General features: G+C 31.8%; 2 protein-coding genes across 2 annotated transcripts in view; both read right to left on the bottom strand.

Annotated features, from left to right (window-relative positions):
• The window catches only part of LOC117686878 (fucolectin), a 122,242-nt gene that overhangs the window by 50,984 nt on the left and 57,199 nt on the right, over positions 1-14,059 (bottom strand). The gene's annotated exons all lie outside the window — the stretch shown is intronic.
• LOC105336207 (multiple epidermal growth factor-like domains protein 11) lies at positions 2,754-12,154 on the bottom strand. Its single transcript, XM_066078191.1, has 12 exons — positions 12,145-12,154; positions 11,157-11,390; positions 10,531-10,785; positions 10,278-10,409; positions 8,792-8,929; positions 8,124-8,261; positions 6,638-6,769; positions 6,353-6,490; positions 6,084-6,221; positions 5,598-5,735; positions 4,613-4,744; positions 2,754-3,693 (listed from the first exon to the last, which is right to left on the bottom strand). Exons 1-12 carry the CDS (start codon positions 12,152-12,154, stop codon positions 3,572-3,574), a joined length of 1,707 nt encoding a protein of 568 aa, XP_065934263.1. The 3' UTR covers positions 2,754-3,571.

Genomic DNA, 14,059 nt, shown 5'->3' with positions numbered 1-14,059 from the left:
TTAGAAAAACCTCATCACTTGTCACAGTAAGAGCATAATGGGCAACATTCCTCACCTGAACAACGGTATTTTCTTTTGGGGGGAATTATAAAAATGAAGCTTTAAAACTCTTAGTTATGATTAAACCTACACAAAAATATAAAAAAAAACGATAGAAAGTAACTGTTCCCTTGATATTAAGAAATGATTATACTTTATATTAATCTCGTAAATTGTGGCTACGTAATTTTTAAGAAAATAAATTTAAATTTTTTTTCTATGTTTTTATAATTTAATCCTGGTTGTAACGCAGCAACTGATTGGATAAAAAAGTTTTGTTAAATTTGTATAACCTGGTTTGCACGTCACAGGACACGTCACAACGTCAAAAACGTACTAATCCGCCTGACGTTACCTTTGAATTTTGAACAGGTAAATATCATTTTTAAAAGTAAAATGCATTAAATTTGTATGATAAATAACAAAAAAATAAAGGAATGAACTCAATATCAACCCAAATTATACTCGTATAACCTGAGCTGGAGCAATTTACGTTTTTTTTAAATCCACTTCGCGGATTAGAAAGCGTTAACTGCCCCAACCTAGGTTATACTGCCCCAACCTAGGTTATACGAGTATAACTTCTGTAGATATTGAGTTAATTTCTTAAATAATAAACTGTCAATCCCACTTTTGGTCCAAGTATTAGTCTAGGGGTCACAGTTTGGTCAATTTAGAAATTGCCCTATCTAAAATTGCTTGAATATAAAGTTCACATGATATAGCATTGAAGTTCTTGAGAAGGTTTTTAGCATTTTTTGTATATATCTGAATTCCTATTCTGAACTTTACCACCCCCCCCCCCCAATCGGGCTCAAATACTGGTCCAGAGGATCAAGGTTTTGCCAATCATTATGCTTACAAAGTTATCTCAGAACTGACAAATATTTTGTACTTTAAACTTTGAAACCTTCTAGGGGATTCAGCCTTAGTCAGAGGGTCATAGTTTTAACAGTTTTGAATCTTCACTTTAATTACAAACTTTGTTGCTAACGTTGGCATTTCTTGTCCAGTGGTTATTGACAAGAAGATTATTAAGATCTACAGTCTATGATAACTGCTTTGTGATTATCTCCGGTGAAAAAATGTTTTAGGCCTTAATTCTAGCTACCAAGAATTCCCTTCTCGTAAAGATGATTCGTATCAAGGTTGGTCAAAATCGATCATTAGTTCTACATTGTAGAAAAGAAAACATAAGAAAAATCAGAAAGCGTAAAATATTAACGGACGAACTGACATACAGACAAAGCACTGATCAGAAAAGCTTACCTGAACCTTAGATTTAATAAAACTCAATACAAATCCTTGTTGTATTCAAACTTGGGAGAAACATGTAAGTAAACCGAGGCTATACAAACAAATCTCCACTGTCACATACGAAGATATAGACAATTTTACAATTCGTTATGTTACCTAGTTCCTTAGAACTTCGATAGTTTACGTAATTTTTTTTTTATTTTCAATGATTACGGATATGATTTACATGTAATATTGGTTAATTTTGATGTAAACAATTAAGAAATTAGCATCATGATATAATGCTGAATAGGATTTTACAATTCTTGTTCGATAAATTTTTGTAAACGGCGCACTGAACGACTTGCAACTTTGAAATAAATTTACTTGCTTATGAAAAGGCACGAAACGATTAACACGATAGGATAAACGGAAAAACTGTTAAAATTGAACGATAAGCCTGATAGGATTAACGCACGATAGGATAGGATTGAAGCACGATAGAACAGTATACACGCACGATAGAATAGGATTAACGCACGATAGATCAGTATACACGCACAATACGATAGGATAGATACACGCAAACAAACCTCATAAATATTTATTTCTTGACCTTTGCAAAAATGAAACCGATTCAAAGTTTCATGACAGTTCCTTGGCGAATCATCTTCGTCATTTGACTCAAGGCTGATCGATCTTACTTGTACATACCATTCACTGTCGCTCGTTGACTCTGAGCACGACGACAAATTCATCCAAACACAATATGCATTATACACTATATTATAGAATTATGCCAAAACAATTATAGACTTTTAGCCAAACAGAGGAAATTCGGACTAAATTTTGCAGATTTTGCTTTCCGCTAAAACATTTTTGGAAGTACTATAATTTTAAAAGTTAACATTCTATATTTTAGTCTATATAATTTTGCATATTTTCTGTTAGTTTAACCTCATTTAATCATTATAATAACCGTATGGCACGATTTTTAAATATATTAAAATATGCTTAAAAACGAGAGAAGACGCCATATCTCAAAATATTAATCATTGACCTCATATAAATTATATGCCAACATAATAAGATCAATATAAGTAGTTTTATACTTTGATGTTTTTGTATTATTATCATTCAATTTTTTGTAAAATTGGATCAAGAATTGGTAGGTATTTTAAAAGATATAGAGGAAATTGGGACTGGAATATTTATAAAAATTGTGAACGAAAACTTAATGCTCTGTATGTATTTAGTGTCACTACCATTCATGAATTGTATTTCATTTTCAAAAGTGTTAAGCAATTTGTATTATTTTAACAATGAAGAAAATCTCAATCATAGTGCAGCATTTTAAGGGATTTTCCTTTAATTTTCCAAAAATATACAATAGCTATTATCTCAAAAAGTAGGTCATTGACTTACTTTTTTGAAAATGAAAAAATAACACTACAACAAAAGGTCTGTAACACCCAATAGTTGTTTTTTTATCATCATCATTGGAATTTTTTTCGAGTAAACGTCTTCCTTAACAAAAAGTTAAAAAGTGTGACAGTACCACGAAGTTCATTTGTATGTTTGCTACAATAATTCGATCGGCAATAATTTTATGTTTATTAGTATTACTACTAAAAGATCCCAAAATTTTCGCTTCCTTCTATTCGCATCGGCGTCAGCAAAAAGTTTTTCTAGATATTTGACGCAGTTTTTTTTCTTAGATAACAAAGAATATACCTGTTGTTAGCGTTAATTATGTTTTCCTCGCCAGATAAAACATGCAGTAAAATTTTCAGTACTGAATAACTATTTGCATAGGTGCATTGTAAATCGAATTCATGTACGTACTTGAAGGCAGATGTCGACATAACAAGGACTAATTATTACCTTATTCAAGAAAACATTCATTATCTTAGATCTTGTACAAACCCCTAAAAGAAGAGCAATGTCACACAAACAATTATTCTAGTTGTCTCAGCAGCTTACTCTGTCTAATAAATGAGGGGACTAACTGCTAATTTGAAGCTGAGAGCGACCAATTATAAACTGGCATTAATCGCACCCCCAAGTGAATTACAATAAATGTATACATCTATATTAAACAATATATAGAACATCATTATATATCAATGCATTGCATTTGTGTTTTGAAAACAATTCGTCATGAATAAAATCTGACAACACGTTTAGTGACCAACTTAACAGATCTTCTTAAGCAACTCTTAAATTTGTGTAGTATGAAGTTATTTCCGCACGATATTCACATTTTGAAAAAAATATTGTGTTTTAAAAAAAATTATCAACAGTTCATGCTATAACGATATCTCTTATGTTTGTTGCTGTCTCTAAACGGCCATTTAGAGTCGGGAAAATGTTGTTGGCCATTACCGTTGACAATTACCATCATGTCGGGTGCATCAACTTGATAAATATCACAGTATGATGAAAACATGGTAAAGACATGTGTATGGTAAAGATAAAAAGATGATAGCATGCGTCCTGAAATTACACAGGGAATGCGTTGTTTTATTCCATTTCCAGAAAGATGGATGTCAGAGATTGCGGAGCGCACTAGCAGCTAAATAAGTTCATTCTCTGGGTAATTGAAATAATGTAAAATTTTATTTCATTTCATCAAAGAGGTTTACAATACAGGGACAAAGAACTTCGCTTGATAAACACCAGTAGTCATCAATTCAATCTTATATATAAGATTAATCATTTCATTTTCTTTTAATTTGATAAGAACATTTAGACCTTTTGTGTTCCATATCACCTTATATCATTTCTATATGATACAAATTAAAAAACTAAAAAATGTTGTATCATTAAGAAGATTGAAAATTACAGCGTTCACAACAACCAAAAACAGCAATATTTTTTGTATTTTTTCACCTTATTTCAAGTTCATCGATTCAAGTAACGTTTCATTAAACGAACAAAATGTTCTAGAAATTGCAATGTTCCATAATACTTCCATATTAAAATAGCAAAAAATAACAAATATGAGTATGAAAACATTTGAATAAAAATATGAAGATCTTTTTATGCCAGGTCTTAAAAATAGAAAGCGCGAACGGTTGGATATCATATGACGCAATTCGCGACGAGACTCTAGATTGACGCATTAGAGGAGATTTTTTCGTTTCGGTACCTTTTTATGCAACCTCGGGAAAAATCGATCAATAAGATTGTTGTAATTGAATATCATGTAAATTGATAACCTGTATTTGCTGGACAAAAATAATTAAATGCTTGAGGATTTCAAACCTTTGATAAATTTAGTTAACATATCACAAAATAATGAATATAGGCTATGTTTTCAGATAATATTCAATACCTGATAGACAGAAGATCCCTGTCCAACCTGCGACACACCCAGAATCACACATACCATTGGCATTGTTACAACCAACACACGTTTCGCTGCATTTCTTGGAACACTCTTTACCAAATGACCCATGTGGGCAAGCTGAAAACATAATGAATTGTGCTTGAAAACGAACACAAGTTGCTAGTTATTAAATTATCGCCCGTTAAATAATCACTCTTGGTATTACTTAATGCAGTGGTAATGCATAACTTGGTTTCAAAGAAATGCTTGTAATATATAATGCCACAAATATATCATAACAATGGTAATGCTATGCATTATTTTATAAAATCGGGCATTAAAAGAAACACTAAGCTTATCAATAAATACACATTTTCGAGATTTTAATGATATGAAGATATGAACTTGTACTTGTACTTTGTTAAATTATTTTTAAAAAGAACGAAATGATTTTGAGATGGAAATATTTAAATAGTATTATTAAAAGATATAAAAAAAATTTCATTTTTTAAACGATAACCATGTCCAACCCTAGAATTAATTGCTCACCCTCCTTCTATATTGAAAACAAAATAACACTTAAAAGCTAGCGAAAATTGCCGAACAATCTATTCAGTCTCCGTATCCAATGATACTATAGAGTATTGATCTAGTATTATAGCAGGGTACAGTTAAGAATGAAACTTTTGAACATTTGATGAACATAAATGAAGTGCAATGTACCATCTCAATCTTGAACAGATAATTACATTTGAACTTGGTAGTGAACATAAATCAGTAAATATGTTAAAAAGTGTGTTTCAGATATCAAAATTTGTAAAAAAAAAAAAATATATCGATCTATCTATCTATTTATTTATCTATCTATCTATGTGTCATTGTGTTGTTTATTAATCCAAGTTTATCAGTTTATCAGTGGATCTATTTCCAATGTAATATTCCATTTAGCCATCCAAAAATTGAAAATGGTCAAGACCACATATTTACTCACGACCTTTACACATCTCTCCATGGTATCCATCATTACATCCGGTTAAACATGTTCCGTTCGTATGAGAGCATTGACTTCTGTCACGGCAATGTCCACATGCCTCGTTGCAGTTCCGACCGTAATATCCTTTGGGACATGCTGAAATGGTTTTATTAAAACACGTTCTTTTACTTTCTCATTTGGGAGGGGGGGGGGGTTGTGTGGTAAACCTTCGCTCTGTGTATTGTCACTTTTTAGAATTTTTTTTTTCAATGTGTGCACAACACAGAAAAAAAATTACACGGGTACACAGGTATATCATTATACAAAATTTTAAAAACAGTACTATGGCCATTTTTTGTTGCTTGGAAAATCTGTCTATTCGTTCAAACTAATATTTGTATTTCTTTCTGATAACATTAATCCTTAGTAAAAATATCATGAATAGTATACTTGTTCCCGGCGATGATCTAGTCTGTTTCCTATTTGATATAATGGTGTACTTACGTTCCTGGCAATGATCCAGCCTGTATCCTGGTAGACAACCACTCGCACACGTCCCGTTGACATGGTGACATTGAGTCAGATTATCACAATGTCCACAGTCACTCTGACAACCGTCCCCGTACTTCCCATCCACGCATTCTGTGAAAAGCATATTAACGTATGAATAAGAATGTAATACCCACATTACTCAACTCTGTATATAATTGATTCGCGGTATAGTTTTAAAGTGTTTATTGTCTAGATTTTGATATATGGAATGGTTTACGTACGTTCATTGCATTGTTCAAGTTCGTATCCTGGTAGACAACCACTCGCACACGTCCCGTTGCCATGGTGACACTGAGTCAGATTATCACAATGTCCACAGTCATACTGACACCCGTCACCATACTTTCCATCCATGCATTCTGTAATGAAAAAAAAAATTGTCGTAATTGTCATGCCAAAAATAAGATGGGTTATGTTTGTTGAATGCCATGCTTTATAAATACAACTTTATACGTTGCTTGCATTCATTATGTTGGAATAAATTGAATAAACATAATATAGTATACTCGATTGACAGAGATCCCCCATCCAACCAGCGATACATCCAGACTCACACAAACCATTGACATTGTTACATCCAACACACGTATCTTTACATCTCTTAGAACAGTCTTCTCCATAATATCCATGTGGGCAAGCTGATAAAAACAATAACACTTTAAAAAAATATATATTTTTATGACAAAACTAACTTTTGTGTAATTAGCAGTCAATTTTTAACTGTCGTGAAAACCCTATAGAGCTTTTGCATCTTTAATTGTGTTTTGATTTAAAAAAGCTTAGGGTTAAATTGCAAGAAAACACTTCTCCGTATTTTTGAGTTTTGGTGGCATATGGAATTTTCTATTTACACCTGATATTTGTTTTGTGTCAACCATATATACTGTTTTTCCTGAATTAGTTAAGTAGTACAAGTACCCGTCTTTATGTGTAATTAGAAATATATCAAAGTACTGAAGTACTGATGGGAGTTTATTTTATCGTTCATTATTTTAAAATCAACGATATGTTATTTTGCTATGCAAGTAGTTTATAATCTGTATTTGAATTACGCACACTTTTATAATAAGAATTTTGGACTTTTCCGACGGAAGTTTCAAGAAACCCCTTATGAATCGTGTTATGCAATATTTAAAGATAGAATTTATTCCATCAAACTATGCATCAGTAATCAAAATATTTCAAAAAATGTATGGATCCAAGCAATAATGAACTCTAGTCTCGTTCAACCAGATGCTCGGCTGTGTCCGTTAATATCCGACAAGCAAGAGATACATGTACGCTCTGCCAATGTTTACACCAGGTCATGTGATAGCTTGATGAAGCGACCTCTAAATATAGACAAAGTCTTTGCTTGTCGGAGATTTACGGAGACAGACGATGGTTGAACATGACTTTATTTAACGCTGGCGTAGGAATACATGCGACTGCAAAAAATATCTATATTGTTCGTACTTTTAAAATCTGACTATTTCAAGGTATTCATAGATAAGTTTCTTAAAATACAATGCTTCAGCATACATTACATCGTATTTATCGATTATCTTCAAGAACTTGTAAGCAGTGATTATTTGTTGTTAGGTCCAAACACAGTTTCAGTTTTGGTTTGCCAGAGTAACTGCATAGGGAAGTTGATTAAAATGTACTCCCAAAAATGATTTCTATTTTCAAATATCTTTAGACTGGGTAAATGTTATAGAAAGTTTTTAAAATATTAACATCTTTAAAAGGGGAACTCCTACTTCTAAAAGATATATTGCATTTTAAAATTTAAAAGTTGTCGAGCAACCAACCAAGTGTGAATTGTCACAACATATACTATCAAAATGAGCCATCTTAAAAAAACATAGCGTAAACTGACTTTATAAAAAAAAACCAAACTAATTGTCATACCTTTTGTAGTAAACGATCTTAATTTGTTAAGCCAAATATTGTTAAGCCTGTTATTTTCTAGATTTTTTGCTACGTATATAAAACTTATTAAATACTTACGTAATTTACATATTTCTCCTTGATAGCCAGCAGTGCAACCAAGTAAACATGCTCCATTGGTATTGACACACTGGTTTTCCTCGCGACAATGTCCACATTGCTCATTGCAGTCAGTGCCATACCAACCTCCATCGCAAGCTACAATATTGCGTTAGAATCTTCAAGAATAGTTTGAACCTCTTTTCGTTTTGTTAAAAGTTGCTTCGTAACATGTAGACGATAAAGTTACACAAAACTACACTTCACCGTTTATTAAAATGTTTATTGGTAAAAAAAAAAAGTGCACTATTACATTTAAGTTGCATGCCTAAAATTTTATATTGTAAGATTGATGGTATATTATAATGGTAACACATATCAAACATGTATTACATCCTTCGATTTTGAAGCTAAAACAGAGAATTTTTCATTGCATATTGATTTGAAAGATCGAGGTCAAGCAATGTAGTTTATCTGAGCCAAACGTTCATGTACCGTTTTCTGTATTAAAGAAGTTTGTATATTTTTGTCTCTGTTTTCGTAAAATTGTCACATTTAATATTATATCCACATCATCTTACGTTCCTGACTATGTTAAAGTGTGTATCCTTGTTGACATAGTGAATGGTATATTTACGTTACTGACAATGTTCAAGTCTGCATCCTAGTTGATGCAAGGGTTTACTTACGTTCCTTGCATTGCTCAAGTTTGTATCCTGGTAGACAACCACTCACACACGTCCCGTTGACATGGTGACAGTGAGTCAGATTATCACAATGTCCACAGTCACTCTGACAACCGTCCCCGTACTTCCCATCCATGCATTCTGTGAAAAGCAGAATAACGTATGAATAAGAACGTAATACCCACATTACTTAACTCTGTATATAATTGATTCGCGGTATAGTTTTAAAGTGTTTAAAGCGGCTATCTCTGTAATATCATTATAATTTTTCTTTCGTGTCATTCAGATTCAGTAATTTAAGTGTAAACAATAGTGTGTTTTAAAGAAAATGGTGCATTAATATAATGGTGTATCATTTTTTAATTAGTTCTAAATTTTAATATATAGTTTTAGATTTCAAACGGGTATTCGATTTATCCTGAATCTTTAACAATACATTTGTTTACAAGTGCTACAGAATTGTCTTATTCCGTTATTTCAATATAATTTAATTCTGGTTGTAACGCGGCATTTGATTGGATAGAAAAATTTAGTTAAATTTGTATAACCTGGTTTGCACGTCACAAGACACGTCACAATGCACCAACGTACTAATTCACTTGACGTTACGTTTGAATTTTGAACAGATTTATATCATTTTTAAAAGTAAAACGAACTCAATTTGTACAGCAAATTCCAGAAAATTAAATTATAAGGAATGAACTCAATATCTACCCAAGTTATACTCGTATAACCTGGGTTGGAGCAATTTACGCTTTTTTATAATCCGCTTCGCGGATTATAAAGCGTAAATTGCCCCAACCCAGGTTATACGAGTATAACTTGGGTAGACATTGAGTTCATTTCTTAAATGATTAAATATAGGTTAATGCATGCAATAATGATCATGCAAATTTTTTTCGAGTGGATATTTTATTAGCTAGTTATTTAATAAAAATGCATGTATAGTATTTTTTTTTTTAAATTTCCCAATTTGTGTATTTAATACTAGACGCACAAACTTCAGTCTCCACTGCCTTATCAAAATTTAAAAGGCCTCGTCAGGATTTGAATTTAAAAAATACAATACACCAATAATTAAAATGTAGATAGATAAAGAAACAGAGGTACCGACAAGTCCGACAAAACTGTTTAAATCGGATAATACTTTTTTTTTGAAAAACATTCATTCAAATAACATGAAAGATTTGCACCATTATTCTGCATCATTAACATAGCTGGTCTAGGATAGGCAAGATTGGAAAACATTTGTTGCTGCTTCACACACCCTGGGATTTAGATAATCCTGATTATAAACATTCATTTAAAAAATTCATTTAAAAAAGGTAAACCTTAGGGAACATCACATAGAGATACATACATTTTGATACACTAGCTGTCCCACAATGGTACAGGAGATTTAAGTAGCTATCCTTACTTGACCTGAGTTGTTTATACGACCTTATGAAAAATATAAGTGATAAAAGATGTAAACTATAAGAAATATCACCTGACTCACAGCGGTGACCTTGGTAGCCAGGTTTACAACCCAGACAGGTGCCCGTCTCTACGTGACAGTATCGACATGTTACTGGACAAGGAATGGAACAGTTGGGTCCGTAATAACCAGTTGCTGGACAGCCTTGTGAAGGATATAAAAGCATTTTTTATGCTGGATTCTTTAGTGATACTTGTTTCAAACGCAATTTAACAAATCCATCTTATTTTAAATATATTGAAATGAGATGAATATAAACTCTCACCATATACTTCCATTTCACAGAGATCGCTCACGACAACCGATAGATACTCATCAGGATAGACAACTCCTGGTAGTCTCTCATTGTAGTAGACCACATATTGTCCATGTATATGACAGGATATGTTGAAAATTGCAGGTAATGTCCTTTTTGTGAAGATGTCGTCTTTAAAGCATAATGTTCCTTGTAATCGGTTTGTTGTATTTGAGACGTACAGAGAAAAGCCCAGGAGTGCGGTTGCTAAATCCCTAAAGGATCCTTAAGACATAAAACAGGTAAAATTAATGTTATTTTACATCTCGTTATAAGAAATATTCAAAAACAATTTTATATGGAGAAAAGATTCGCTGATTTTTTCAAAAATAAATAGCGTTTGATTAATCACAATAAAAAAGGACATTTTTTCAAATAGTACTCAGTTTTTCTTATAATCCTTTGACAAGCGTATTCTTTAAACTTGTTGAAGTATATCACTTATAATTACAAAATCACATGATTGCACTACCACACCTAATAAACTCAATTCCTATTAGCAAAAAAAAAGAAGAAGAAAATGAGGAATGGGTAACAAATGTGTCTATTAATGACGTAACGATTGATTCTAGGGATATAATTGAAGAAAACTTTACCCAAAAATAAGCTCTCCATCATGAAGTAGATGGTGATGTGATGGATGCTGTGGATCTTGGTCAGGTTCACCCACCACGTTGCAGTCTGTTTATAGTAGTCTGATACAGCACATTGACCTCCGTCCCAGCTCAAATCTGATCTACGTCCGTCCACTGCGTTTCCGGCGTCAAATAGAGCGTCACCTGGCGAAAGCGGGTAATGTTGGTATGTAGGTTTGTTTAAGGCGATATTCACTGGCAATACAAAACAAACAACTATGTAGAATCAAACTAAGATATATACAAATCCAAGAGAATATAATTTAAACACATTGCAATATTAGAGTTTGAACAAATCCTAGCTCCTTCTAGCGCGGAAGGAAAGTTAGGGTTTTTCTATGGTATACTTTTGTGTCTGTTTGCCATGGGTTTCAGAAACAAGTGTATGGATGTTTTCAATAACTTCATAATAAAATGACACGGACTTACATTCATAATTAGCATTAATGTTGCACAGATCCCTTGAAAATACATATATAAACGGTCTTTACAAAAATGCACGTAAGCATTTAAAAACTTTATTATATTTTTTGTGTTGTTACATAGCATTTGTTTTATTTAAGTTTATAAAAACCGAAAAGTGACTACATTGCTGTAAATTATATGTTTTTATTTTTGTGTTAATTATTTTACTTTGCATTACTTACCATAAGCACTTGAAATCGCCAGAAATATAGAATATAAACACAAAAAATAAATAGCCATGAGTTCCATATATTATGAATTCATACAAATGTAACACACATAACTGCATGAAGTGATCGGAAGTGACAATTGCAGAGGAAGATAAATTAAAATATGATATTCAAGATAAATTGAAAATATTAGTACTCTGAATTATACTTGTAATATTCCATAACTAAATACTAAACACATATTTCAATATACAGGTGAATGGAAATTTTCTAACATATATTTCAAAAAGTGCAACTATAGACATTTTTCTCACTAGCAGTCATGTTAAATAAGGCTATATAACTGCAACAATGACTGATGTAGCCTAGATGTGAAGCAATAATACTTTTTTTGCATTTAGAAATTGAGATAAAATATAGTTACAATGAAAAAAAAAACATAGTTTATTTCTTCCTCAACTCCGTAAAAAAGTAACAAAACATGTACATGATATGAAAACAAATTACAATAATTCATGTGTTCATTCATGTAATATTTATTCATTCGATAAATTCTTTTCCATTCATTTTATTCAAAATAATTGGTTTTACATGTAACGGAAATATCAAATACCACAAAAAAGATTGATCTAAAGTTATAATTATAGCTATCATTTTTATTTAGCACACGCGACATCAAGAATACATCTAAGATGTTATCTCAGACCATTATAGGACATTCATTGTAATGTGATGATGCAATTGTCGACAAAACTTATGTAATAAGATTAACTTCCCGGTTTGTTACTGTACAAACCGTCAGTAGGTTGTGAGATAACATGAAATGGAGAGGAAATTATCCAGATCTAAAGCTGAGTTGATTTATTATCGGAGGTATTTTTTTTTAACATTTGAAGTGCATGGTTTTTTTTTAATTTTGTTTTTATTCACTTATTGTTTTAATGCCTTCTCTATAAAAGGCCCATATTTCATCCATAAGTTGATATGGATTAAGGCTTTAGAAGCCATTATCAAACACCACATTATGTATTATTAATGAAAATCGCTTCATTTACTGGATCCTTTGATGATTTTTCGTTTGATACAACAAACGTAAATCGCAAATAATATCCAGATCATCGTTTAAACAACGTTACCACACACCAAAGCTTTAAAAATAAAAGCGCAAGCTTTAGAAGAGACACAATCTTATGACGACGGTATCACGTTAACGTCAGCATTACAGAGTCCGTGCTCAAACAACAGTTATTATACAAAATATAACTTTCTGTTGACATGTAACTATATTTAAAACAGCATTGGACACAAAACTAAATGTATCAAATCAGTACAATTCAAAATTCATCGAAATAATTTTTTTCATCTTTATTAAGCCCTAATCATTAAAAACAAACAATAACATATACAATTTAATTATCATCGAACACACCATCTTCTGCATTTCAATGTAAAAATACGTATATCATAAGTCTAGATCTCGGAAAATTTTAGACAAAATTCTGACACACACTTTCTATGTTTACATATACAAACACACACATGTTAGTTAATTCTACTTATCAACATAAGTTCCTTCAGCTAGGTATATCATTGTAGGATACATGTTATAAAGTGAATAAACATTATATATTTACTCAGTAGCACTATTTCATTTTATTTCATAGTTGTATCAAACATCAGAAACTAATGAACAAGTAACACAGCACCGTTTTGCTGTATATTTCTTATTAATTTGGTATTAATAAACACAACCCCATGACTTGATCTCACTTTCATAGTAGCATTGAAGCATTACTTTAAAGTTTTGCTATTCATTATAAACATTATATAGATAGTGCTTGTTTTGGAGGGTAACAAACGAAATTGACATCTCTGAGGTTTTTCAGGCGTGTCAGTTTTAACTGTTGCCCTCCCAAACAGGTCCTTTCTTTACGTTATACTTAATGTCTTAATTTTAAAGAAAACTTAACTGATTGCTGTAGGAATGACGTGAATTTTTCGGCGAACTATATTTACACACAGGTAACAGTTTGTATTGTTTTACTTTCATGTTAAATACTGAAATCTGATTGGTTAAGACGCAGTTAATAATATTTACTATTACCCTCAGCGTTAGCAACGCACTTGGCAATGGGTAACATTAAAAAATGTTACATGCGCGAAAATTATGCGCGTACGGTTCGCTGTAGAATTCACGTTATTCCTTTATAAAAGCAGTAAAATTTTCTT

This window comes from Magallana gigas, chromosome 1 (genome assembly GCF_963853765.1).
Source record: "Magallana gigas chromosome 1, xbMagGiga1.1, whole genome shotgun sequence".
Classification (NCBI taxonomy): Eukaryota; Metazoa; Mollusca; class Bivalvia; order Ostreida; family Ostreidae; genus Magallana; species Magallana gigas.
The sequence above is the reverse complement of the archived record's forward strand: the minus strand, read 5'-3'. Positions and strand labels throughout refer to the sequence as shown.